The sequence below is a fragment of the Bos indicus genome, chromosome 1 (assembly GCF_029378745.1).
Source record: "Bos indicus isolate NIAB-ARS_2022 breed Sahiwal x Tharparkar chromosome 1, NIAB-ARS_B.indTharparkar_mat_pri_1.0, whole genome shotgun sequence".
Taxonomy (NCBI): Eukaryota; Metazoa; Chordata; class Mammalia; order Artiodactyla; family Bovidae; genus Bos; species Bos indicus.
The window spans coordinates 127,121,859-127,146,213 of NC_091760.1; the positions used below are offsets into that span (position 1 = coordinate 127,121,859).

At 40.0% G+C, this 24,355-nt stretch overlaps 1 protein-coding gene across 3 annotated transcripts in view; it reads left to right on the top strand.

Moving 5' to 3' along the window:
• GK5 (glycerol kinase 5) overlaps positions 1-24,355 on the top strand; it is an 84,538-nt gene that overhangs the window by 16,469 nt on the left and 43,714 nt on the right. For 2 of the 3 annotated variants that reach the window (XM_019961444.2, XM_070793747.1), the window contains exon 4: positions 20,634-20,727. In XM_019961444.2, coding sequence (XP_019817003.2) covers positions 20,634-20,727 — 94 coding nt within the window. Of the gene's footprint in view, positions 1-1,615; positions 1,764-4,991; positions 5,122-20,633; positions 20,728-24,355 lie in introns of all 3 variants that reach the window. The other variant, XM_019961456.2, reaches the window with a different exon arrangement.

Below are 24,355 nucleotides of genomic sequence, written 5' to 3' on the forward strand. Positions count from 1 at the left end.
AGAAAGAATTGCCAGCAGATTAAGTAATACAGAAGATGGCATAAGCGACTTGGAAGACAAAATATTGGAAACCACCCAATCAGAACAACAAAAAGAAAAAACAATTTTTAAAGGAAACTTTAAGGGATCTGCTCAGATGGTAAAGCGTCTTGTCTGCAATGCAGGAGACCCAGGTTCGATCCCTGGGTTGGGAAGGTCCGCTGGAGAAGGAAATAGCAGCCCACTCCAGTATTCTTGCCTGGAAAATCCCATGGACGGCAGAGCCTGGTAGGCTACTGTCCGTGGGGTTACAAAGAGTCGGACTTGACTGAGTGACTTCACTTTCAAGATAACATCAAGCATACTAACATTCAGGTTATAGGGCTCCTGGAAGGAGATAGAGATAAAAATATTTCATCACATATTTGATGAAATTATGGCTGAAAATTTCCCTAACTTGAAGGAAACAAATACCCAGATCTGGAAAGCACAGAGAGTCCCAAAACAGATGAACCCAAAGAGACCCACATGAAGACATATCATAATTGAAATGGCAAACATTAAGGAGAATTCTAAAGGCAGCAAAAGAAAGCAAAATCACATACAAAGGAACCCCCACAGGGCTACCTGCTGATTTTTCAGCAGAAACTTTGTAGGCCAAAATGAAGTGGCATGATATACTTAAAATGCTGAAAGGGAAAAACCTGCAACCTAAGATACTCCACCCAGCAATGTTATCATTCAGAATGGAAGGAAAGTCAGTTTCCCAGACAAGCAAAAACTTAAGTTAATCACCACTAAACTGGCCTTACAAGAAACATTAAAGGATCTTTAAGTGAAAAAGAAAAGCCTATAACAAAAATAAGAAAATATTTAAAAATCTCACTGACATATGTAAATATACTGTAAAGGCAGTTGATGAGCCACTTAAATAAGCAGCAATGAAGGTTAAAAAACAAAATTGCAAAGTTAACTATTAATCAACTATAACTGCAATAAACAGTTAACGTGAAAATGTTAGTCACTCAGTAGTGTCCAGCTCTTTGTGACCCCATGGACTATACCCCGTCAGGCTCCTCTGTCCATGGAATTCTCCAGGTAAGAATACTGGAGTGAGTAGCCATTCTCTTCTCCAGGGGATCTTCCTGACCCAGGGATCAAACCCAGTTCTTCTGCATTGCAGGCAGATTCTTTACCATCTGAGCCACGAGGGAACACTTAATGGATACTCATGAAAATATAAAATATAACACCAAAACATAAAATGTTGTGGGGTGGTTAGTTAAAAAAAAAAAGTAGAGCTTTTAGAATGTGTTTGAACTTAAATGACTATCATTCTAAAGAAAGTGAAAAGTGAAGTCACTCAGTCCTGTCCGACTCTTTGCGACCCCATGGACTCTAGCCTACCAGGTTCCTCCATCCATGGGATTTTCCAGGCAAGAGTACTGGAGTGGGTTGCCATTTCCTTCTCCAGGGGATCTTCCCAACCCAGGGATTGAACCCAGGTCTCCCACATTGTAAGCAGATGCTTTACCATCTGAGTCACCAGGGAAGTCATTCTAAAACAAGTAGATATATTTACAGATTGATATATATATATATATATATATATATATAAACCTTGTGGTAATTGCAGATCAAAGTTTTCCAATAGATACACAAAAGCAAAGGAACCCAAACATAATTTTTAAAAAGTATCAAACCAAAAGAGAAGAGATTAGAAAAAGAAGACAAGAGCAAAGAACTACAAAACAACCAGAAGACATGTAATGAAATGGCAAAAGGTATGTGCCTATTAATTATCCCTTCTAATTTAAATAGACTAAATACTCCAATCAAAAGACATAGGGTACCTGACTGGATGAAAAAACAAGATCCATGTATATGCAACCTAAACAAGATTTAATTAAGTTCAGTTCAGTTCAGTCGCTCAGTCGTGTCCGACTCTTTGCGACCCCATGAATCGCAGCATGCCAGGCCTCCCTGTCCATCACCAACTCCCGGAGTTCACTCAGACTCACGTCCATCGAGTCAGTGATGCCATCCAGCCATCTCATTCTCTGTCGTCCCCTTCTCCTCCTGCCCCCAATCCCTCCTAGCATCAGAGTCTTTTCCAATGAGTCAACTCTTCACATGAGGTGGCCAAAGGACTGGAGTTTGAACTTTAGCATCATTCTTCCAAGGAAATCCCAGAGCTGATCTCCTTCAGAATGGACTGGTTGGATCTCCTTGCAGTCCAAGATTTACTTCAGAGCTTAAGACACACTGAGAGTGAAGAGCTTAGAAAAAGATGTTTCATGCAAGTGGAAATGGAAAGCTGGGATAACAGTATTCATTTCAGACAGAATAGACTTTAAAACAAAATATATACCAAGACATTATTTAGGGCATTAAATAATGATAAAGGGAGGATTCTCAATCTAAGAGGAGGATATTAGACTTGTTAATATATATATACACCCAACACAGGAGCACCTAAATATATAAAGTAAATATTAATAGACATAAAGGGAGAAATTGACAGTAATAAAATAATAATAGAGAACTTGAATACCCCAGTCACATTAATGAATAGATCAGACAAAAACCAATAAGGAAACAATGGGCTTAAATGACATATTAGGCCAGATGGACTTAATAAATATCTATAGAACATTCCATTCAAAAATAGCACAGTACCCATTCTCAAGGGCATATGGAACATTCTCCAGGATAGATCACATGCTAGGCCACAAGAAAAATCTCAGTAAATTTAAGAAGATTGAAATTAAGTCCAGCCTCTTTTCTGACCACAACAATAAGAAACTAGAAATCAATTGCATGAATAAAACTGGTAAAAATACAAACAAGTGGAGACTGAAAACACACTACTCAAAAGCCATTGGGTCAATAAAGAAAGAAGAAATTTAAAAAATAGCTTGGGATGAATGAAAAATGTAGAAATACAACCTTATAAAATCTATAGGACACAGCAAAAATGATTCTAACAGGGAAATTTATAGTGATAGAAGCCTCCTTCAAGAAACAAGAAAAATCAAATAAATAACCTAACTTTCCATCTAAAGCAACAAAAAAGAACAGAGCACAAAGTCAGTAGAAAGAAGAAAATAATAAAGATCAGAGTGGAAATAGAATAGAGACCAAAAAAAAAAATAGAAAAGATAAACCAAGAGCTGTAGTTTTTGAAAAGATAAACAAAATTGATGAACTTTAGCCAGACTTATAAATCAAAAGAGTGCTCAAATGTAAAGAAAATAAGAAATGAGAAAGAAATTACACCTAATATAACAGAAATACAATCATCAGAGAATACAGCAAACAGTAATATGCCAACAAACTGGATAACCTAGAGTAAGTGAATAAATTCCTAGAAACACAGTTTTCCAAGACTACGTCAGGAGTAAATAGAAAATCTGAATAGATTGTTTATTAGTATTGAATCAGCAATGGACTCCTAACTAACAAAAGTCTGGGACTAGATGACTTCACAGGGCAATTCTACCAAAATTTTTAGAAGAGTTAATATCTGTAGCCTTCTCAAACAAACAGTTTCAAAAAATTAAAGAGGAGAGAACACTTCCCACCTCATCCTGTGAGGCCAGCAGTACTCTGATACCAAAATCAGATAAAGATACTATAAAAAAAATTACAGGCCAATATCTCTGATACAATAGATGCAAGAACCCACAACAAAATATGAGCAAACCAAATCAGCAATATATTAAAAAAAAAAAATCATGCATCATGATCAAGTAGTATTTATTCTAGGAATGCAAAGGTGGTTTAATATCTGCAAATCAATTAACACGATTAACAAAATCAAGGATAAAAATCACATGATCATCTCAATAGATTCAGAATAAGCATTTGGCAGAACTCAATATGCATTCATGATAAAAGCTCTAAACAAAGTTGGTATAGAAGGAAGGAACATCACCATAATAAAGGCCGTGGGACACATCAACACCTGGCATCATACTCAGTGGTGAAAAGCTGAAAGCATTTCCTCTAAGATCAGTAACAGATGAGGATGCCCACTCTTGCCATTTCTATTTAATATAGTATTGGAAGTCCTAGCCACAGCAATCAGACAAGAAAAAGAAATAAAAGGCATATAAATTGGAAGGAAAGAAGTTAAACTACCACTGTTTGCAGATGATATAATACTATATAAAGGAAAATCTTGGACTCCACCAAAAAAAAGAAAAAACCTGTTTGAACTAATAAATGAATTCAGTAAGGTTTCAGAATACCACATTAATGTACAGAAATTTGTTGCATTTCTATACACTAATAAAAAAATTCAATTTATAATCAAATCAAAAAGAATAAAATATCTAGGAATATATTTAATGAAGAAAGTGAAAGATCTGTACTCTGAAACCTATAAGACATTGATGAAGGAAATTGAAGACAATAGAAATAAATGGAAAAATATCTCATGTTTGTGAGTTAGAAGAATTAATACTATTAAAATACCCATACCACCCAAAACAGTCTACAGATCTAATGCAGTCCCTATCAAAATACCTATGACATTTTTCACAGAACTAAAACAAATAATCCTAAAATTTGTATGAAACCAAAAAAGACCCTGAATAGTAAAGTAGTCGTGAGCATAAAGAACAAAGTTGCAGGTCATGGTCTCTGACCTCAGACTATACTACAAGGCTAAAGTAATCAAAGCAATGTGGTACCAGCACAAAAACAGACACGTAGAATAAAGAGCCCAGAAATAAACCCATGCACACGTGGTCAGTTAATCTATAGTAAAGGAGGCAAAAATACATAATTTTTTTAAAAGAGACTTCAATAAGTGCTGTTGGGAAAGCTAGACAGATACACATAAAAGAATGAAGTTAGAACATTTTCTCACCCCATTTACAAAAATTAACTCAAAATGAATTAAAGATGTAAATGAAAGGCCTAAAATCATAAAACTGGAAGAAAACATAGGCAGTTCACTCTTTGACACTGGTTAAGGCTTTGTTTCTTTGGTTCTTTTTCTTCAGGCGAGGGGCAAAAAAGGAAAAATAAACAAATGGGAGCTAATCAAACTCAAAAGCTTTTGCACAGTGAAGGAAACCATCACGAAACAAGGAACCCACCAAATGGGAGAAGATAGTTGCAAATGATAGTCTGGTAAGGGTTTAATATCCAAAATGTAAAAAGAACTCATACAACACAATATATTTGCTGGTGGTTCAGACGGTAAAGAATCTGCCTGCAATGTGGGAGACCTGGGTTTGATCCCTGGCTTGGGAAGATCCCCTGGAGAAGGTAATGGCTACCCACTCCAGTATATTCTTGCCTGGGAAATTCCATGGACTGTATAGTCCATGGGGTCGTAAAGAGTCTGACACGACTGAGTAATTTTCATTTCACTTCATACACCACAATATGAAAAAAATAGCCAATCCAATTTAAAAATGGGCAGAAAATCTTAACAGACGTTTTTCTAAAGAAGACATACAGATGGCAAACATACATGAAAAGATGCTCAACATCACTTATCAGGGAAATGCAATTCCGAATCACAAGATGTCACTTCACATGTATTAGAATGACTGTTATCAAAAAGATAAAAAGTAACAAATGTTGGGAACCCTTGTGTACTGTTGGTGAGAATGTAAATTGGTGCAGCCACTATGGAAATCAGTATGGAAGTTCTTTAAAAATTAAGAACTAAAAAAAAAATTAAGAACTACCATATGATTCAGCAGACTTCCCAGATAGTACAGTGGTAAATAATCTGCGTGCCAAGCAGGAGATGTGGGTTCAATCCCTGGTCTGGGAATATCCCCTGGAGAAAGAAATGGCAACCACTTCCAATATATTCTTGCTTAGGATTTCCCATGGATGGAGAAGCCTGGTGGGCTACAGTCCATGGGGTCACAAAGAGTAGGACACAACTTAGCGATGGAACAACGACGACAAGCAGTCCCACTCCTGGGTATTTATCTAATGAAAACATTGATTTGAAAAGATAGTCACCTCAGTGCTTATGGCAGCATTATTTACAGTGGCCAAGACATGGAAGCACCCTACATGTCCGTTAACAGATGTAAGGATAAATAAGTTATAATATATCAATCAACTTTGAATATTTATTGGAAGGACTAATTCCAAAGCTGAAGCGCCAGTCCTTTGGCCACCTGATGTGAAATGCTGACTCATTGGAAAAGACTCTGATGCTGAGAAAGATTGAAGGCAAAAGGAGAAGGGGGCGGCAGAGGGTGAGATGGCTAGATAATACTGACTCAATAAACATGAATTTGAGCAAACTCCAGGAGAGTGGAGGACAGAGGAACCTGGCATGCTGTACTCCATGGGGTCGCAAAGAGGTGGACACAGCTTAGTGACTGAAAAACAGCAAATTATATAGAGAACTGTTTACGTAAAATTATACAATATTATCTATTCTGCTTGGTGAAATAAGTTAGAGAAAGACAAGTCCTGCGTTTTCACTTACTATGCAGAACAAATGAATCAAATATGCAAACAAATGAACCAGTGTAACTAGATAGAAACTGGCTCACCAATACAGAGAATAAACTAGTGGTTACCAGAGGGGAGAGGTGTGAGGGTTCAGCCAACAATAGGTGAAGGAGATTAAGAGTTACAAAATACCAGTTAAAAAATACCAAGTTACAAGGATGTTATATGCAGCACAGGGTATAGAGACCATATTTGATAATATCTTTCTATGGATTTTATTCTATAAAAATATTGAATTAATGTGTTATCTATCTGAAACTAATATAATATTGCAAGTCACATATACTTCAGGAAAAAATTGTTTAATTAAAAAAATTTTCCAGTATTACTGCTTTTGATCTTTGGGAGGACATGACAGAAATTGTAGAGAGTATAAGAGAAGGAATGAGTTAGGTGGTGATGAGGGTGAGCAGGAGGAAACACGATAAAGTGTTCGATTTGGGATGTGAATTTCCCCCAGACAGGTGGTGCATTTCCTTCGGATACTCTTCCTTTCAGAGCATAATCTGCATTACAGGTTGATGCCCGCATCTGCAGTTGCCCCATACGCTCCTCCTCACCCCGACTCTCCGCCTAGTGTCTTGGACACAAGTTAGTACCTGAGTCAGATGAAGGAGTAAGTGAATTCAAGTCTTCTGTGGGGATCAGTGTTTCTAACCAGTGGTACTGTTGCCATTTTAGGCCAGATACTTCTTTGTTCTTGGGGGACATCCTGGGCATCTAATGGGTATCCTGGGCATCTAATGGTATCTAATGGGTAGAGGCCAGGGAGGCTGCTAAACACCTGTGTTTAGCAGCCTCCCTGGCCTCTACCCATTAGATACCATTAGCACCCCGCTTCCTAAGTTTCCCAACTAAAAATGTTTCCACATGTTACCACATGTGCCTGGGAGATAGAGAACTCCCAGTTGAGAACCACTGATGTAGATGAAGTGTGAAGAATTACGTGTGTTCTCTGGTAAAGATTATATGGGTAGAAGAGACAAAGGCTGAGGATTTGTACAGAGTTTCTCCCCCCTTCCCAACCCCCCAACTGATTTTTTAATTTATTTTTGGACACACTGAGTGGCATGCAGGATATTAGTTCTAGGACCAGGGATCAAACCCAGGCCCCCTGCAGTGGAAATGTGGAGTCTTAACCCCTGGAACACCAGGGAAGTCCCACCGACCCCCCAATTTAAAGGGAATCAGAATGTCAGTGCTGGCAATTCAGGACCTAGGCAAACTGGCGAAGTAGATGGTGTGGAAGTGGCGGCAGGAGAGTGTTCCTAGGGATGGCTAATTGCAAGTGTCACGTTTAGTTGGATTTGAAAGTTGGGTTATTGACCACCGAGATTGCTTTCATCAGAAGCTGCAAAGCAAGGTCATTTGTGGCAGCAAGTTTACCCTAGTTGGAGGCAAAGATTTTATGCAGCAGTAGAACCATACTGCCTCACTTTTAGGAGAAATAGAATCAGATTCCAAGACAGTTCATTTCCCTTACTGGGGCTGCTGTTGTACTGTTTTCCTAAAGCAGTTAACTGTGGATTTTCTTCTTTGCTGTCTTTTTGTGAGATATCTGTATTCTTTTATGAGTTTTGAAAGTTTCATGGGAACTGAATCACTGGATATTTTCCTGCAAAACCCAGACACATAAGGCTTCCTGCATTTTTGGTTTTGTTTTTGAAATATCATGATATATTTATTTCAATGAAATTCAATCCTCATCTTTCATCTTACAAAATATTTTTTAATATAAATTTATTTATTTTAATTGGAGGCTAATTACTTTACAATATTGTATTGGTTTTGCCATACATCAACATGAATCCGCCACAGGTGTACACGTGTTCCCCATCCTGAACCCCCCTCCCTCCTCCCTCCCCGTGCCATCCCTCTGGGTCATCCCAGTGCACCAGCCCCCAGCAACCAGTATCATGCATCGAACCCGGACTGGCGATTCGTTTCATATATGATATTATACGTGTTTCAATGCCATTCTCCCAAATCATCCCACCCTCTCCCTCTGCCACATCCTGCATCTTTTATAATTCCTTAAAATAATGGAGTTTTATTCTGTTCCCTGGTTCCCATGAGCCATGGTGACGTATAATGCTGGCAGGTTCTACACCTCCCCAACAAACAGCTGAGACACAGCATAGGAACGGGCCCAGCCCTGAACCAACATGAAGCACTTCTTCATTTTTGAGAGAAAAAGAGAGGCAGGTTTGACCCGTGGAACCCCCTGTTGTCCATTCCACTCACAGCCAGCACCTCGTCCTCTTCACAGCTCACTGGTTTTCCCTCCTGTGTCCATGGTGCATTCTGTTGTTGTGGCCATAGAAACGTTGTTTTCCTTAGAATTGATGTTAGGAAGTCTAAAACTCTGAACGTTCTTTTTATTTTTTCCTCCTCATTTTCCCCCCTTCAGATGCCAGGAAACTCATTTGTTACCTTTTTTTTTTTTCCCTCAGTCCTTGTTTTCTTCATATGCTTCAAGTTAAACATTTTTTCATTATATTTGATCAGTGTTTGTGGTTAGCCTGTTTTCTAAAACAACTGTAACTATCTCTTCCATTTTGATTGTTCTAAAAAAAAAAAAAATCCCGAGTTGTTTTCTTTCTCCCGTCACTGTGTCTCTCAGGGAAGCTTCTACCAACTAACCTCGGACCAGGGTGTGTGCCAATTAGTAGTATAAACCATGAGTCGTTGCGTCGCAGTTCACTCAGTAACTGGCTCATTGAAAGTAAAGCATTGGGCTGACTACTGAATTGAGTATAAAGACGAATCAGAACAGCAGCTCTGTAGGAATTTATACTCTGGTGATGCAAGTATTGACATTGCTCTATGTTCCTCCAGCACCACATACATCTTTTATTGTGGCACTTGCTACTTATGTTAATGGTTCTCACTAATTATTTATGATACAAAATATATTTAGAGCCACAGAATAGTATACTGTGTTAGAGAGGGCTCGAGCAATTCGTTTACAATATTGGCTTTTCTGCTTTCCCTCCATTTCTCCACGGATAGAGTGAAGGCAAACCTAAGTCACTGCTGAGTGAATGTTGAAACATGAGTTATTACTACATGTGCTACAACCGCATCAGCCTGCTGATGTTTCTTGAACACTTTGCTAGCTGCAGGCTTTGTACCTGCTCCTCCCCCTGCCTGAAGCCATCTTACCCAAGAAATTACCTTTCTTTTCACTTGGACCTCACCTCAAAGAGCATTTCTAAGGAACCTTCCCTGACTGTTTTATTAGGTTGGTGCAAATGTAATTATGGTTTCGGACTGTGAATTTTAAATCATTATAACTAGGCTCAAACACATTAATCAAAATAGGAATCATTGTAGTCAACACTTATTTGCCAATGAGAAGTAAGTTTGTTTATTCCTACAGCATAAAAAGCTGTGCTTTGGGATTCAACCAACTCTTGGAAAGCATTTTCTGCTTCCTGCTGGTCATGGGAGTGTTTTTTCTGCAAAAAGTTATCGAGGTGCTTGAAGAAGTGGTAGTCTGTTGGCAAGAAATCAGGTGAATATGAAGGCTGAATATTCAGATGACTATGAAGCCCAGTTTGTTCAACTTTTGAAGTGTTGGTGGTACAGTGTGCCGCTGGTCCTTTCTGTTGACCAGTCCTGTCTGCAGGCGTTGTAGTTTTTGGTGCATCTCATTGATTTGTTGAACATCTTTCACAGATGTAATGGTTTCTCCGGGACGTGGAAAGCTGTAGTGGTTCATACAGGCAGAAGACCACTAAACAGTGACTGTGACCTTTGTTTGGTGCAAGTTTGATTTGGCTATGGGAAGTTCTTTGGAGCTTCTTGGTCCAGCCACTGAGCTGGTCATAGCCAGTTGACATATACAATCCCCTTTGCATCATACGTCACAATCCGATAGAGAAATAGTTCATTGTTGTTGCATAGAATAAGAAAAGATGACACTTCAAAAGGATGATTTTTTTTTTTCAGCTCACAAGACACCCACTTACTGAGCTTTTTCACCTTTCAAATTTGTTTCAAATGCTGAACAACCTTAGAAAGGTCGACATTGAGTTCTTCGGCAGCTTCTCATGTAGTTGTACAAGGCTCAGCTTCGAAGATTGCTCTCAGTTGGTCTGTTGTCAACTTCCAATGGCCAGACTCTATGCCCTGCATCTTCAGGGCTCTCGTCTCCTTTGCAAAACTTCCTGAACCACCACTGCATGGTACAGTCTTTAGCAGTTTCTGGGCCAAGTGCGTTGTTGTTGTGAGTTGTCTCCACTGCTTTACACGACCCATTTTGAACTCAAGAAAATCTCTAGAATTTCCTTTTTGTCTAACAGCATTTCACTAGTCTAAAATAAATATAAAATAAACAGAAAGTGATAAGTCATTAGCAAAAAAAAAAGTGAGAAATGCACATTAAAATGATACATAACATAACCACATTTATGTAGAATGTATTCCAATATCAAATGGCAAAAACCGCAGTTAAGTTTTGCACCAACCTAATACCTCCCTATAACTTGACCATTATATTTTCTTCATATTGTTCATCACTAAAAATTTTCATATCTAAAATCACTTCATATCTAAAAACTTTATTTACTTATTAACATTTTTTAAAAATTATATCTCTCTCATGAAAGAAGTTCCATGAGTGTTGTGACTTTTGTCTGTCATGTCCTGGCCTAGAACAGCACCTGGCATATGTAGTCTCTCAGGGCTCTGACTAAGATGAACCTGGAAAGGAAGGCAGGCTCTGGACCAGAGAAGGCCGTTGGCTGTGGTAGAGAGTCTGCCCCTTATAAGCAGTGGGAAACCATCAAAAGCTGTTAGGCCGGAGAGTAATGTTATCAATTTTATATTTTCAAAGAATATTCTTTTTTAGCTTTTTTTTTTTTCACTTTTTGGCCATGCTATGCAACTTATAGGTTCCTAGTTCCCTGTCCAGGGATCAAATCCATGCCCTTGGCAGTGAAAATGCAGAGTCCTAACCACTGGACCACCAGGGAATTTCCTAGAAAGAATATATATTTTTTTTAATTGCAGGATAATTGCTTAACAATGTTGTGTTGGTTTCTGCCATATAAAAATGAGAATCAGCCATAGTGTGTGTGTGTGTGTGAATCCCCTGTGTCTTAAGCGTCCCCCCACCCCTCTTGGTTGTCACAGAGCACCAGGTTGAGCTCCTTGTGTTGTATAGCAACTTCCCAGTAACTATCTGTTTTACACATGATAATGTATATATTTCAATGCCACTCTCAAGTAGCAAGAACAGTGGATTTGAGGTCAGTAAGGCTGAGACTAAGAAGTCTCTTTGAAGGCTATTGCTTATTCAGGTCTTTGATTTCATATCAAAAAGTCACCTCATCCCCAATTACTCTGTTCCTTTACCATGCCAGTGTTTTCAAAGCATATTCATTGTATGAAATTATGTGTTTTATTTATTAACTCATTTGTTTTTCAACCCCAACTAGAATGTAAGCTCCCGAGATTTAAGGGATCTCTTTGAGGACCTCAGAGAAGGCGATGGCACCCTACTCCGGTGCTCTTGCCTGGAAAATCCTATGGATGGAGGAGCCTGGTGGGCTGCATGTAGTCCATGGGGTCGCGAAGACTCGGACGCGACTGAGCGACTTAACTAACTTTGAGGACTTAGGATGAACCTTCCCTACCCAAGTTTTTGGCTATAGCAGTAGAAAGATAGCGTTAGCTCAGGAGTGACACGCCAGAGGGAGAGGAGCAGCAGGTCTGGTTAGACGTGTTGCATTTGAGATGGCGTGAGCAATCTTTGTTTTGTTTTGTTTTAGCTGCACTGCTAGACGTGCAGAACTTCCCCAACCAGGGATTGAACCTGTGCCCCCTGCATTGGAAGCCTGGAGTCCTAACCACTGAACCACCAGGGAAGTCCGGTCTTGGGAGATAGGAGGAAGGCAGTTATTTGTTTGTGAGGGGATAGAACTTAAGTGAGAGACTGGCCCTAGAGATGAGGATTGGGAGAGTCTATGAGTGTGAGTCAAGTTTCTGAGAGGGCAGCTAGTTAAAAGAGAAAGAGACTACAGATGCAGCCCTCGGCAAACACCAGCATGTACCTGGCAGTCAACGGAAGAAAAATCTGCAGAGAAGACTCAAGAGACGTGCTTAGAAAGGCAGGAGGAGAAACAGTGCAGTGGTACCATGGAGACTTAGGAAAGTGACTTCTAGGAAGGAGGAAGTGATCATCTGAAGCCAGTATTGCAGAAAGGTCAAGTCAGATGATGGAAAAGGATCCTGTAAATCTGGGAATTAGAAATATATTAGGGGGAATTTCCTGGCAGTCCAGTGGTTAGGACTCTGCACTTTCACTGCCAAGGGTGTGTGTTTAATCCCTGGTTCGGGAACTAAGATCCCACAAGCCATGCTGCCAGAGAAATAGAAAGGAATATATTGGTGGCCATGGTGAATATAATTTTCATGAATGATTGGGAATCTAAACTGCATTCGAATTATATGTAGTTGAGATAATGGGAGGTGATGAGGAAACACCAAGAGGGCTTAGCTGGATGGGGAGGCATCCTGCATCAGGAATTTTGGTTTTGGTCAAAGATGGGGAGATTTAAGCATGTTTAGAGAAGACAGCTGAAGGAATGCGTGTGAAATGAAGTAGTAGAAAGCATGGATACCGAGAGTCCAAATGGAGGTGCCAGCCTTAGTCTTGGAGAAAGAAAGCTTCTCCTCTGGACCAAGAGAGACCCACAGTGGCTGAAGGGGTAACTGGTGGAGGAGTGGGGAGTAGAGGAAGGTCCTTCCCTGTGTCCTGACTTCCTTTGAGAAACAAGAAGCCAGTGGTGGCTTAGGGCTTGAGAAATCTGGTGAACATTTAGATGGGCCCTTGAGGGTGAATGGAGAGGAAACTGATTAGGGATACAAGAAAGACTTTCATCAGCTTTAGTGACTCTGAGAAAGGAGATGAGCTTATATCTCATAAGTAGGGGCTGGTACCAATTAACAAGGCTATATGATTTTTTCCAGCTTCTCTCAGCGGTTCTGACATTGAAAGTGAACCCAGAAGAAAGAGTGATCCCAGGTTAGGTATTGAAAAGGTAGGTAGGTAACTTGAAAGTCCAGGGATAGAGAGTGACATCACCACAATAGTAGAGTGGGAAGCTGTAGAGATTGGTCCCTCCACCACAGCAACTGCTGATTGGGAAAGACTGGAACAAGCTCTTTCAGAACTCTGGAACCTGACCTGTCCTGATATTAACTTGCAGATTGCTGGATGAAGGTAGAGACCCCTGTCCTTGGGGAAGAGATGGCATGTGCCACCAGCTCCATTCTTCAGCCCTACTGCATATGTGGGGAAGGCAGCCCACCTCCCAGGACTGAGGGCAGGTGCCAGGGCAGGTCATGGGAATCTTGTCCCACAAAGATTTGGGGTTCCTAGTGAAAGGTTGTTGTTGAATCACGCGAATACACCAGGATTCTTGGCCCCCGGAGGAGAAGAATTCAATCCGGGGCCAGAGACGAGGCTTGATCGCTCAGAGCTTTTGTGTAATAAAGTTTTATTGAAGTATAAAGGAGATAGAGAAAGCTTCTGACATAGGCATCAGAAGGGGGCAGAAAGAGTACCCCCCTGCTAGTCTTTAGCTGGATGTTATATAGTCACTAGCAGTCTGTTAATGAAAGAAAGGAATGTCTTAAAATTCAGAATGGCACCAGGCCCCTCACCCATAAGATGCATTTTGGGATAATCTTGGCACCAAATGGTTTATCCTGGGCCATAAAATGATTAACTTGAATCTTGAAGAAGGGCAGACCACCATACAAATGGTTTCATTTACATAGATTAGGGGAACAATATCTGAGTATAACATACTGGTTTGTCAAGTAGGTTCTGGGCCAAGAGGCGGAACCGACTTGGAGACAGAGTCTGGGGTAAAGGCATAGTACATTAGCATAGCTTAAGACGAACATTTCCATAAGAAAAAGGCATTGGTTATCTCTAGGTTCGAGAATAGCTAACTTCAGGCGAAACCAGGTGTCCTTATGGCAACACAGTATTTTAAGAGAAACCTCCCTTTAAATTTGTATAGAGAAGGAAAAAATATTGCTAGTTTGTTTCCTCCTGCCGCTTAAGAGAGATAAAAATGTCTGACACTTGCAGGCTATTTCCTCCATTTGGAGACCCCTGGCCTTCCTGCCTGTTACCCTCTCACTAGTGGCTCTAGTGGTAAAGAACCTGCCTGCCAGTGCAGGAGACATAAGAGACACAGGTTCGATCCCTGGGTCAGGAAGATCCCCTGGAGGAGGGCTTGGCAACCCTCTCCAGTATTCTTGCCTGGAAAAATCCCATGGACAGAGGAGCCTGGTGGGCTACAGTCCATAGGGTCACGAAGAGTTGGACATGACTGAAGAGACTTAGCATGCACACATGCAGAACCTATTGAATAGAGTGAAGTAAGTCAGAAAGAGAAAAACAAATATCATATATTTTTATGATTAAAAATTTAATTAAAAACTAATGCCTACATATGGAATCTAGAAAAATGGTACTGATGAACCTATTTGCAGGTCAGGAATAGAGACACAGATGTAGAGAACAGAATGTGGACACAGTGGAGGAAGAAGGTGGGACAAATTGAGAGAGTAGCGTTGGTGCATATGTGTACTGCCACGTGTGAAATAGCTAGTGGGAAGCTGCTATATAGCACAGGGAGCTCAGATCAGTGCTTTGTGACAACCTAGAGTGGTGGGATGTGGGGCTAGATGGGAGGGAGGCTCAAGGGAGAGGAGATACATGTATACTTACGGCTCATTCACACTGTTGTACAGCAGAAACCAATACAACGTTGTAAACCAATTATCCTCCAATGGAAACTGAACTTAAAAAAATTGGGCCTATATACTCTGGTGGATTTTGCAATGCCCTGCAGAACTGGCACAGATGCTTACCTAGGCTCTGGCCCTCTCAGCTACAGTGGCTTCCTTTGGCACATCACTTGAAAGATTTAAAGGGCCAGTACCTTTTTTGGGATTTGGGGGCCGCACATTTTAGAAAATGTGTGTCAGATCCCTAGCTGATCACATAGGAAAGATAACAGAAGCTTCAGAAACATCAGTGACCACACATAACAAGGAATACACAGGTTGCAGGACCAGTTTGGAAAGTCACAAACTGATAGCTGCAGCTCTCAGTTAAGAAAGAATTGGCAATGACTGAGGAGTGGGAAAAACAGACTTCTAGAGCTACCACGTTTATTTTCAAAAGAATGAAAAATTAAAGTATCTCACTGAGGGACCTCCCTGGTGGTCCGGTAGTTAAGAATCCACCTTCCAGTGCAGGGGACGTGGATTCTACCTCTGGTTGGGGAATTAAGATCCCACATGCCTCAGGGCAACTAAGCCCGAGTGCCGCAACTACTGAGCCCACGTGCAGCAAAGAAAGATCTGTATGATGCAGTGAAGACCCCACGTGCTGCAACTAAGACCAACACAGCCAAATACGTACATACACACATAAACAAACTTTAAAAATATAAAAAGAGAAGAATCTCACTGACCTGAGTTAAAAACTAGTTGATGTAAGGAATGTTGGATAGATTTATCATTTACAAACTGAAATTATGTATGAAGGTATAAAATTACACATTACAAACAGTATAAAACCATACAGTTCAGAATTCATGCCTTTTTTTTTTAATTTAATTTTATTTTTAAACTTTACATAATTGTATTAGTTTTGCCAAAACTCCCTTAATTGCTCTGCCTTTCCTGTAAACAGCCCCTCTGTATTCAGCCTCACAAGTTATTAAAGCAAGATGTGTTATTATGTATTAAACTAACAAAAAAATCAGTGTGGGTGAGATGATGGCAAATTTGTTTCAGTCATGCATTGCTGTCATATTCTATAATATATTCATGCTTGCTTCATATCTAATTGACACCTCCAAATACTTATCAAGGAAAACTGATACTACATTCCATGCACCACCTAGTAGGGACACCCTAACTGAGAAGGCATTTGACTGTGTGGCATCAAAAGTTATTAGAACAGTCACTATGCGGTACTGATTACAAGATCAAATATAGCAAGTTTCGCCACATTTAAGGAGCTGGAAAGTTGTCTTACTCTTTGATTCAGTAATCTCACACATAAAAGTGGGGGAGATTTGGGGGAATGGCCCAATAAAACCAACAGTAGTGCCTTGGCAGTCACTTTTGGAAATAGGGTCATTGAAAATGTAGTTATTTAATTAGGATGAGGTGTTAATGCAGTAGGGTGAAGTGTAGTCGCTCAGCCGTGTCCGACTCTTTGCAACCCCATGGACTGTAGGCCACCAGGCTCCTCTGTCCATGGGATTCTCCAGGCAAGAATACCGGATTGGGATGCCATTTCTTTATCCAGGGGATCTTCCCAACCCAGGGATCGAACCTGGGTCTTCCACATCACAGGCAGATGCTTTACCCTCTGAGCCACCAGGGAAGAACTCTTCATCAAATGTGACTGATTTCCTCATGAGAAGCAGACACAGGGACACTACCCTGTGAAGAAGGAGGATAGGAGAGATGTGGCTGTGAGCCAGGGGACGCCAGAGATTGCTGCAAACCCCCGAATCCCTGGGTTGGGAAGGTCCCCTGGAGAAGGGAATGGCTACCCACTCCAGTGTTCTGGCCTGGAAAATTCCATGGACAGAGGATCCTGGTGGGCTACAGTCCATGGGGTCGGAAAGAGTCGACCATGACTGAGTGACAATCCACACTACCAGAAACTAGGCATAGATGAGGGCAGACACCCTTACGGGTTCCAGAGGGAGCTCGGCCCTACCAACACCATAATTTTGGACTTCTAGCCTCCAGAACTGGGAGAGAATAAAGTGCTATTCTTTTAGCCTCCCAGTTTGTGATACTTTGTTATGGCAATCCATAGAAACTAGGGAGCCATGACCAGGCAATGGGGAAAAAAGAGTCTTTTCAACAAAGGATACTGAGAAAACTGGACATCCATATGCAAAAGAATAAAGTGACACCCTTCCATATACCAAATATAAAAATTAAGTCAAGGGACTTCCCTGGTGGTCCTGTGGTTGGGACTTTGCACTCCCACTCTTGGGGGCACAAATTCAGTCTCTGGTTGGGAACTAGAATCCCGCATGCCATGCAGCCAAAAAATTTTAAAAAATAAAAATTCATTAAAGAAAAGGTAACTAAAAATGGATCAATGAGTAAATTTAAAATACAAATCTATAAAACTCTTACAATAAAATGTAGAGGAAATCTTCATCACTGTGGATTTATTATGATTTCTTAAATGACATCAAAAGCACAGCTAACAAATGAAAAAAATAGATAAATTGAACTTTAAAAACATTTTTAAAGTTGAAAATTAAAAACTTTTGTGCATCAAAGCATGCTATTAAAATGTTTTTATCTGTTTATGATGAGTAATTAAAAAATTTTTTTCTTAACTATTAGAATTCTCCAAAATAGAAACAGAATTACCCTAATTTAATCTAAAATAATAAGAAATAAAGTTGTCTTGAAATTATTTTGGCATAATGTATAATGTGCAATTTAAAAATGTGTCTGAAAAAGTTTATAGCCTTTGATATCTTAAATTTGATTTCTGAAAACTGACTGAAACATGTAATGTGAAAGGTGTGTGTCTTGCTGTTTGGCTTCTAATTTCATTTAAGACTGAGGACTAAAACAAATGGAGAATCACTCTTCTGATTGGTAGGAGTAATAATGGTGACCATTTGGATCATTCAAGGAAAAAGAAGTACTCTGTTCATGATGTAGGGGAATGCTGTGATCCCATTAATAAAAGTGAAAACCAGAAAGAAAAAAACAGTTTTCACACTTTGAGTGAAAACTCACAAAATGGTAGAAAATATTGCAAATTGTACATTTGGTAAAGGATTAATATCCAGAATATATAAATAACTCCTGTAGCTCAACCATACCACCAAAACCTATACCCAGTTACGAATTTATGAATGGTCAAAGGCTTGAATAATATTCAAATGGTCAATAAGAACATGAAAAATTCTTGTTGGGGAAATGCAAATCAAAACCACAATGAGGTACCACTTCACACCCCCCAGGATGGCTATAAGTTTTTAAATGTAAAATAACAAGTGTTGGTAAGGATATGGAAAAATTGGAACTCTTATACACTGGTTGTTGAAATGTCAAATGGTGCAGCCATTGTGGAAAGCTGTCTGGCAGTTCATCAGAAACTAAACATAGAATTATCATATGACCCAGCAATTCTAATCCTCGATATGTACACAAGGAATTGCAAACAGGGACTCAAACAGATACTTTACAGCAGTGTTTATAGCAGCATTATTCACAGTAGCAAGGAGGAGGAAACAGCCCAAGTGTTTGGAGATAGTGGCTCTGTTAACACAACATTAATGCCACACTATATTGTGCACTTAAAAATGGTTAAAATGGTAAACTTTATGTTATGTATATTTTACCACAATTAAAAAAAGAATTGATAGCATGTGAAGGCAAGTTGTTAAAGTGATTTGTTGTTCAGCCGCTAAGTCGTGTCCAACTCTTTGTGACTATGGACTGTAGCCACCAGGCTCCTCTGTCCATGGAGTTTTCCAGGCAAGTATATTGGAGTGGGTTGCCATTTGCTCCTCTAGGGATCTTCCCAACCCAGAGATCGAACCGCGTCTCCTGTGTCTCCTGCATTGGCAGGTGGATTCTTTACCACTGGGAAGCCCCCATTAAAGTGGAAGAACATGTAAATAAGCCCAGTAGGAAAGTAAACCTAGGTAGGGGTCTCAGGAAGAAAAGGGGATGTTTGAGGGATTAAAGGAAGGGAAGGTATTTAGGGAGTAAGACTGAGAGAACTGAAATAATACTGGGTTGGCCAAAAAGTTCATTCAGGTTTTTCCATAACATGGTACAGAAAAACCCAAACAAACATTTTGGCCAATCCAGTAGCAAGACATGCCTACTGATATATTACAAAGTTAAGTTTTGGGGGGGGTTTTGGTTAATTTGCCTAATTTATTTATTTTTTAACAAGTTAGAATTGCAATATAGGTAAAGTTTTTAATCCTGCTTTTTTTCCTTTAATATTATACTGTGAGAATTTTCCTCTCATTAAGCTATTTTGTGTTTTCAGTTGAAGTATACTTGATTTACAGTGTTTCAGGTTTATAACACAGTGATAGAATACCAGTGGTAGAATGTTTCCAGGTGGTAAAGTTGAGGATGTGACCCTGGGTGAGGACTGCTAAAGAAGCATTGGAAATGACAGTCTTGGGAACTGAACGTGGTCTGGTGGCCCAGATGGTAAAGAGTTTGCCTGTGATGCGGGAGACCTGGGTTCAATCCCTGGGTCGGGAAGATCCCTTGGAGAAGCAAATTGCAACCCACTCCAGTATTCTTGCTTGGAGAATTCCATGGACAGAGGAGCCTGGTGGGCTACAGTCCATGGGGTCGCAAAGAGTTGGACATGACTGAGGGACTAACATTTTCACTTTTCACTTTCACGGTCACGCAGGGGTAATGTTTCCTCCTGGAGGAAAGACAGCAGGCCAGCCAGGGCTGGATGCTGGAGCTGAGTGGATGACAGTGATTGATTTGCAGGAGCCTCAAAGGAAAAAGTATTTATTTCTACTATATTTCTTAAGGCTATACTTTCATTGTAGTGTTGACCCAGTTTGTTGAATTTATTTATTTATTTTTTTGAACAAATTTTGGGAAGCCGGGTAGGTTGCCAGTGGCTAACCAGTCCTAAAGTTGAGAAGCATAAAATAGGATAAGGCTACATTTCAGCACTCCTGTAGGTACAGTTTTTATCTGATTGTGTATTATCAAGATAAGTACAATGAAAGGAAAAAGCATCGGCTTCTTTATCTTGCTTTTAAAGTTGTATCAGCTTCTTTAAAGATGTTTCATCAGTTTTGCTTTGTTTTTGGAAGTGCCCACATTGTCATGCTTCAAAAAGGATAACTTTTTGGATAGAATCTGATTGAAAAATTTATGCTATATATCACATAATTGTTACAAAGTGTGCTCAATTTGTCAAATCAAAAAGAGACATTTACAGAGCCCCACCTAATTAAATCATATGTTGAAATTACAGTTTGACCTCTAAATTTGTTTTCTCTTGTGGCAGCAGGTCTTTTATATAATGTAGTCACTGATTTATAATGAGTCTCAAAATACTGTTTCCATCTTAGGAAAACGGGAAAGCATTTCCACAACTTCATTAGTTGGCAAGACCTACGAGCTACTGAACTTGTAAAATCTTGGAATGGTTCTCTTTTAATGAAGGTAATCTTTTTCTTATGTTCTGTGATTTGGATGTTACTGTTTTTCCCGTATATATTCTTCAGCTGTATGCTGAATTATATAATCTACTGATGATGTTTTAGGACATTAAGAAGAGAATAACATGCACGTGCACACTCCCCATACTAGTGAAATTTAATAGGAGTCACCCAGAAGTATGTGTGGTGGGTTGAAGTGCTTAACAGCTACTCTTCATGAAGTCCTGAGGCGATTTGGGGTGGGCCAGAGGTTCACAAGTTACTGAGAATTCATTCTTATTCCTGGAGAAATAGAAAAAATACAGACTATGTCCAGTATAGGTACAGACCATGTCCAGATTTTATCATCTGGACATAGTTATGAAAGTGGAGAATGGATATTGAGGTAGATAACTAGCTGACTGCCTGACTGCCGCAATCTTTCAGCATGATGCCTGGCACGTGGTAAGGCGGTGACAGCGCTGGTGACGATGGGCAGCGGTTGCGATACATCACTCAGAAGTGTGAGGTTACTGAGTCGAAGAGGAAGGCAGTTTTCCAGCCCCTCAAATGTGATACCTGCAGTATTTGGTCTTATAATCAAGACCAAATGTTATTATATTATACTAAATATTAATTATAAGACTGCTGCTAAGTCGCTTCAGTCGTGTCCGACTCTTTGCAACCCCATAGACGGCAGCCCACCAGGCTCCCCCATCCCTGGGATTCTCCAGGCGAGAACACTGGAGTGGGTTGCCATTTCCTTCTCCAATAATTGTAAGACTAACTATGCAGTATTGATTATTTTAATGCTTCTAATACCACACAGTTAAATGCTTTCTCAGCTAGGCTGCCCCTCCCAGGTGACGGATAGGGGAGTGTCTGGAACATCAGGTTTCCTTGATAAATGTTTGAAGACATTAATTTTATATGAAAAGCAAGTCCAAATATTGGGTCGGCCAAAAAGTTTGTTTGGCTTTTTCATAACATCATGAGGGAAAACCAAACCAACTTTTTGGTCAACCCAACATATTATAAATATGACAGTAATACATGAATGAAGCATATCTGCCATAGTCTCACCCACACTGATTTTTTTGTTAGTTTAATATATAAAAATGTATTCTCCCTTAAAAGCTTGTGAAGCTGAATATCAGAGATGCTGTTTACAGAAAGAGCAAGGGTGTTGAAAGGGATTATAAGGAAATGTTGTGAACTTTGGAATACTTTAAAATTGTACTGTGTATAATGTGCAGTGTAATACTTTAACATATAATTTTAGTTTTTAATCAGTCAATTTATTAGACATTCGATTCCTTAAGATGGCTTCCCTTGTGGCTCAGATGATAAGCGTCTGCCTACAATGCGGGAGACCCGAGTTCGATCCCTGGGTTGGGAAGTTCCCCTCTAGAAGGAAATGGCAACCCACTCCAGTACTCTTCCTGAAAAATCCCATGGACGGAGGAGCCTGGTAGGCTACAGTCCATGGGGTCGCATAGAGTCGGACACGACTGAGCGACTTCACTTCACTTCACTTCTTCACTTCACTTCACTTCACTTCACTTAAGTTGGTCACTGAAGTGTTTAAAATGTTTATGCCCTTGAAAATAAATTGTGAGAACATTTATTTCTGTAGAATAAGCCCCAAATCTCAAGCTGTGACATAAAACTGGCATCAGGCACAAAACTGAACATTTAAAGGACTTTGGCTACTTGATACCGAACATGTCTATGACGTAACTTTGGGCCTCTCCTAGCAGAGAAATGCATACAAACAGATTCATAAGAGTTTAGCACACAAAATTGCAGAGCCGGTCCTGCTGAAGGAACCCTACCCTGTAACTGTCCTTTTCCAGATCCTTGTGGTGACAGCAGTGATGGAGGTTCTTGGAAATGTTTAGGGAGAATGTGTCAGAGCTGGCACCAAGGTAGTGAGTTTAGCCACCACTGTCCCCAGGCAAAGTGATGAAGAAATTGGCGCATGGGGCCATTTCCCAGCACCATGTCTCCTCCAGGCACCAGTGCTTCTTCTCACTGTTGTCCTGATTCGTGCCTAATGGCTGCTAAGGCTTTTCTTTGCTTTTAGCATAAAATCCTAACTTCTTATCATAGTTTGACCCTGACCTCTTTCCAGACCCCGCTCTCCCTGAAGCTGCTAAGGGTTAGGCTCCCGTTTTGCCAGCCCTCAAGCCCTTTCTCACCCTAAAGCCCTCATCCCTGCAAGGGACCCCCTCCACCATCATGGCTGGACTCTTCTCATCGTCGGGGCCCGGCTCGCTGTCCCCTCCTCTGTGGGAGCCCTTCTCTGCCATCTTATTTATAGCAACATCCCCTGCCTCCAATCCAGTCTTTATTACTGTCCTTTCTTTCACAACAGTCCTCAACTTCAAAGATCTAACACACATTTCTCAATTGAAGTTTTAATTGAGACAATTGTAGATTCACATGCAGTTGTAAGAAATAATACAGAGATCCCTTACCTTCTCTCAAGTGGTAACATTTCACAAAACTATAGCATAATGTTAAACCAAAATATCGACATTAATATATTCCATAGATCGTATTCAGATTTTCCCAGCTTTACTCTTACTCATCTCTGTTTATAGGTGTATGTGTTTTAGTTTCTGTAGTTTTTTCCGCATGTTCGTTTACCTGGCACCACAGTCAAGGCACTGAATACTTTCATCACTACAAGGACCCCTCGTGCTGCTTTTTTATAACCACATCGGCCTCACTCCTGCGTTCCTCCCCACCCTCTCCCATCCTTAGCTCGTTGCAACCACTAATCTGTCCTTCATTTCAAATTTTTCTCGTTTCAAAAATGTGAGACATGTGGCATCGTGCAGCATAACCTTTTTTAATCTGGGTCATTTTTCGCTTAGTATAATTCCCTGGAGAACACAAGTTGTTACATGTATCAGTACTCCTTTCTGCTTTATTGCCGAGTTTTATTCATGAGCCACCTGCTGAGGGACATCTGTGCTAGAGTCAGTTTGGGGCTGTTACCAATAAAGCTGTTATGAACATTTGCTTATGGGGTTTTATGTGAGCATAAGTTTTCATTTCTCTGAGATAAGTACCCCAAGAGGATGACTGCTAGAATATAGGGTAATTGTGTGTTTTGTTTATAAGACAATAAATGCTATACTTTTTTTTCAGAGTGGTTGTACCATTTACATTTCCACCAGCAGTGTATGAGTTATAAGATGTGTATTTTTTCTAATTTTGAAAAGAATGATTTTTAAAGTGAAAGTTGCTCAGTCGTATCTGACTCTTTGCTACCCCACAGACTATACAGTCCATGAAATTCTCCAGACCAGAATACTGGAGTGGGTAGCCTTTCCCTTCTCCAGGGGATCTTCCCAACCCAGGCATTGAACTGGGGTCTCCTGAATTGCAGGCAGATTCTTTACCAACTGAGCTATCAGGGAAGCCCGATGATTTTTAAACAGGATGCATTTTTAATCATCAGGGATTTTTTTTTTTTTTTGGTCATTTTAACCATGAATTATATCTTAGCATTATGTCACAACATAACTTATAGCATTTTTTCTTTTTTAGTAGTATATTAAATAGGGGTTCATTTTAGAACCATTGTATTCTTGGATGATCTCATTTATTGATTTGATTACTTATTTACCTGTCTCTTCCTG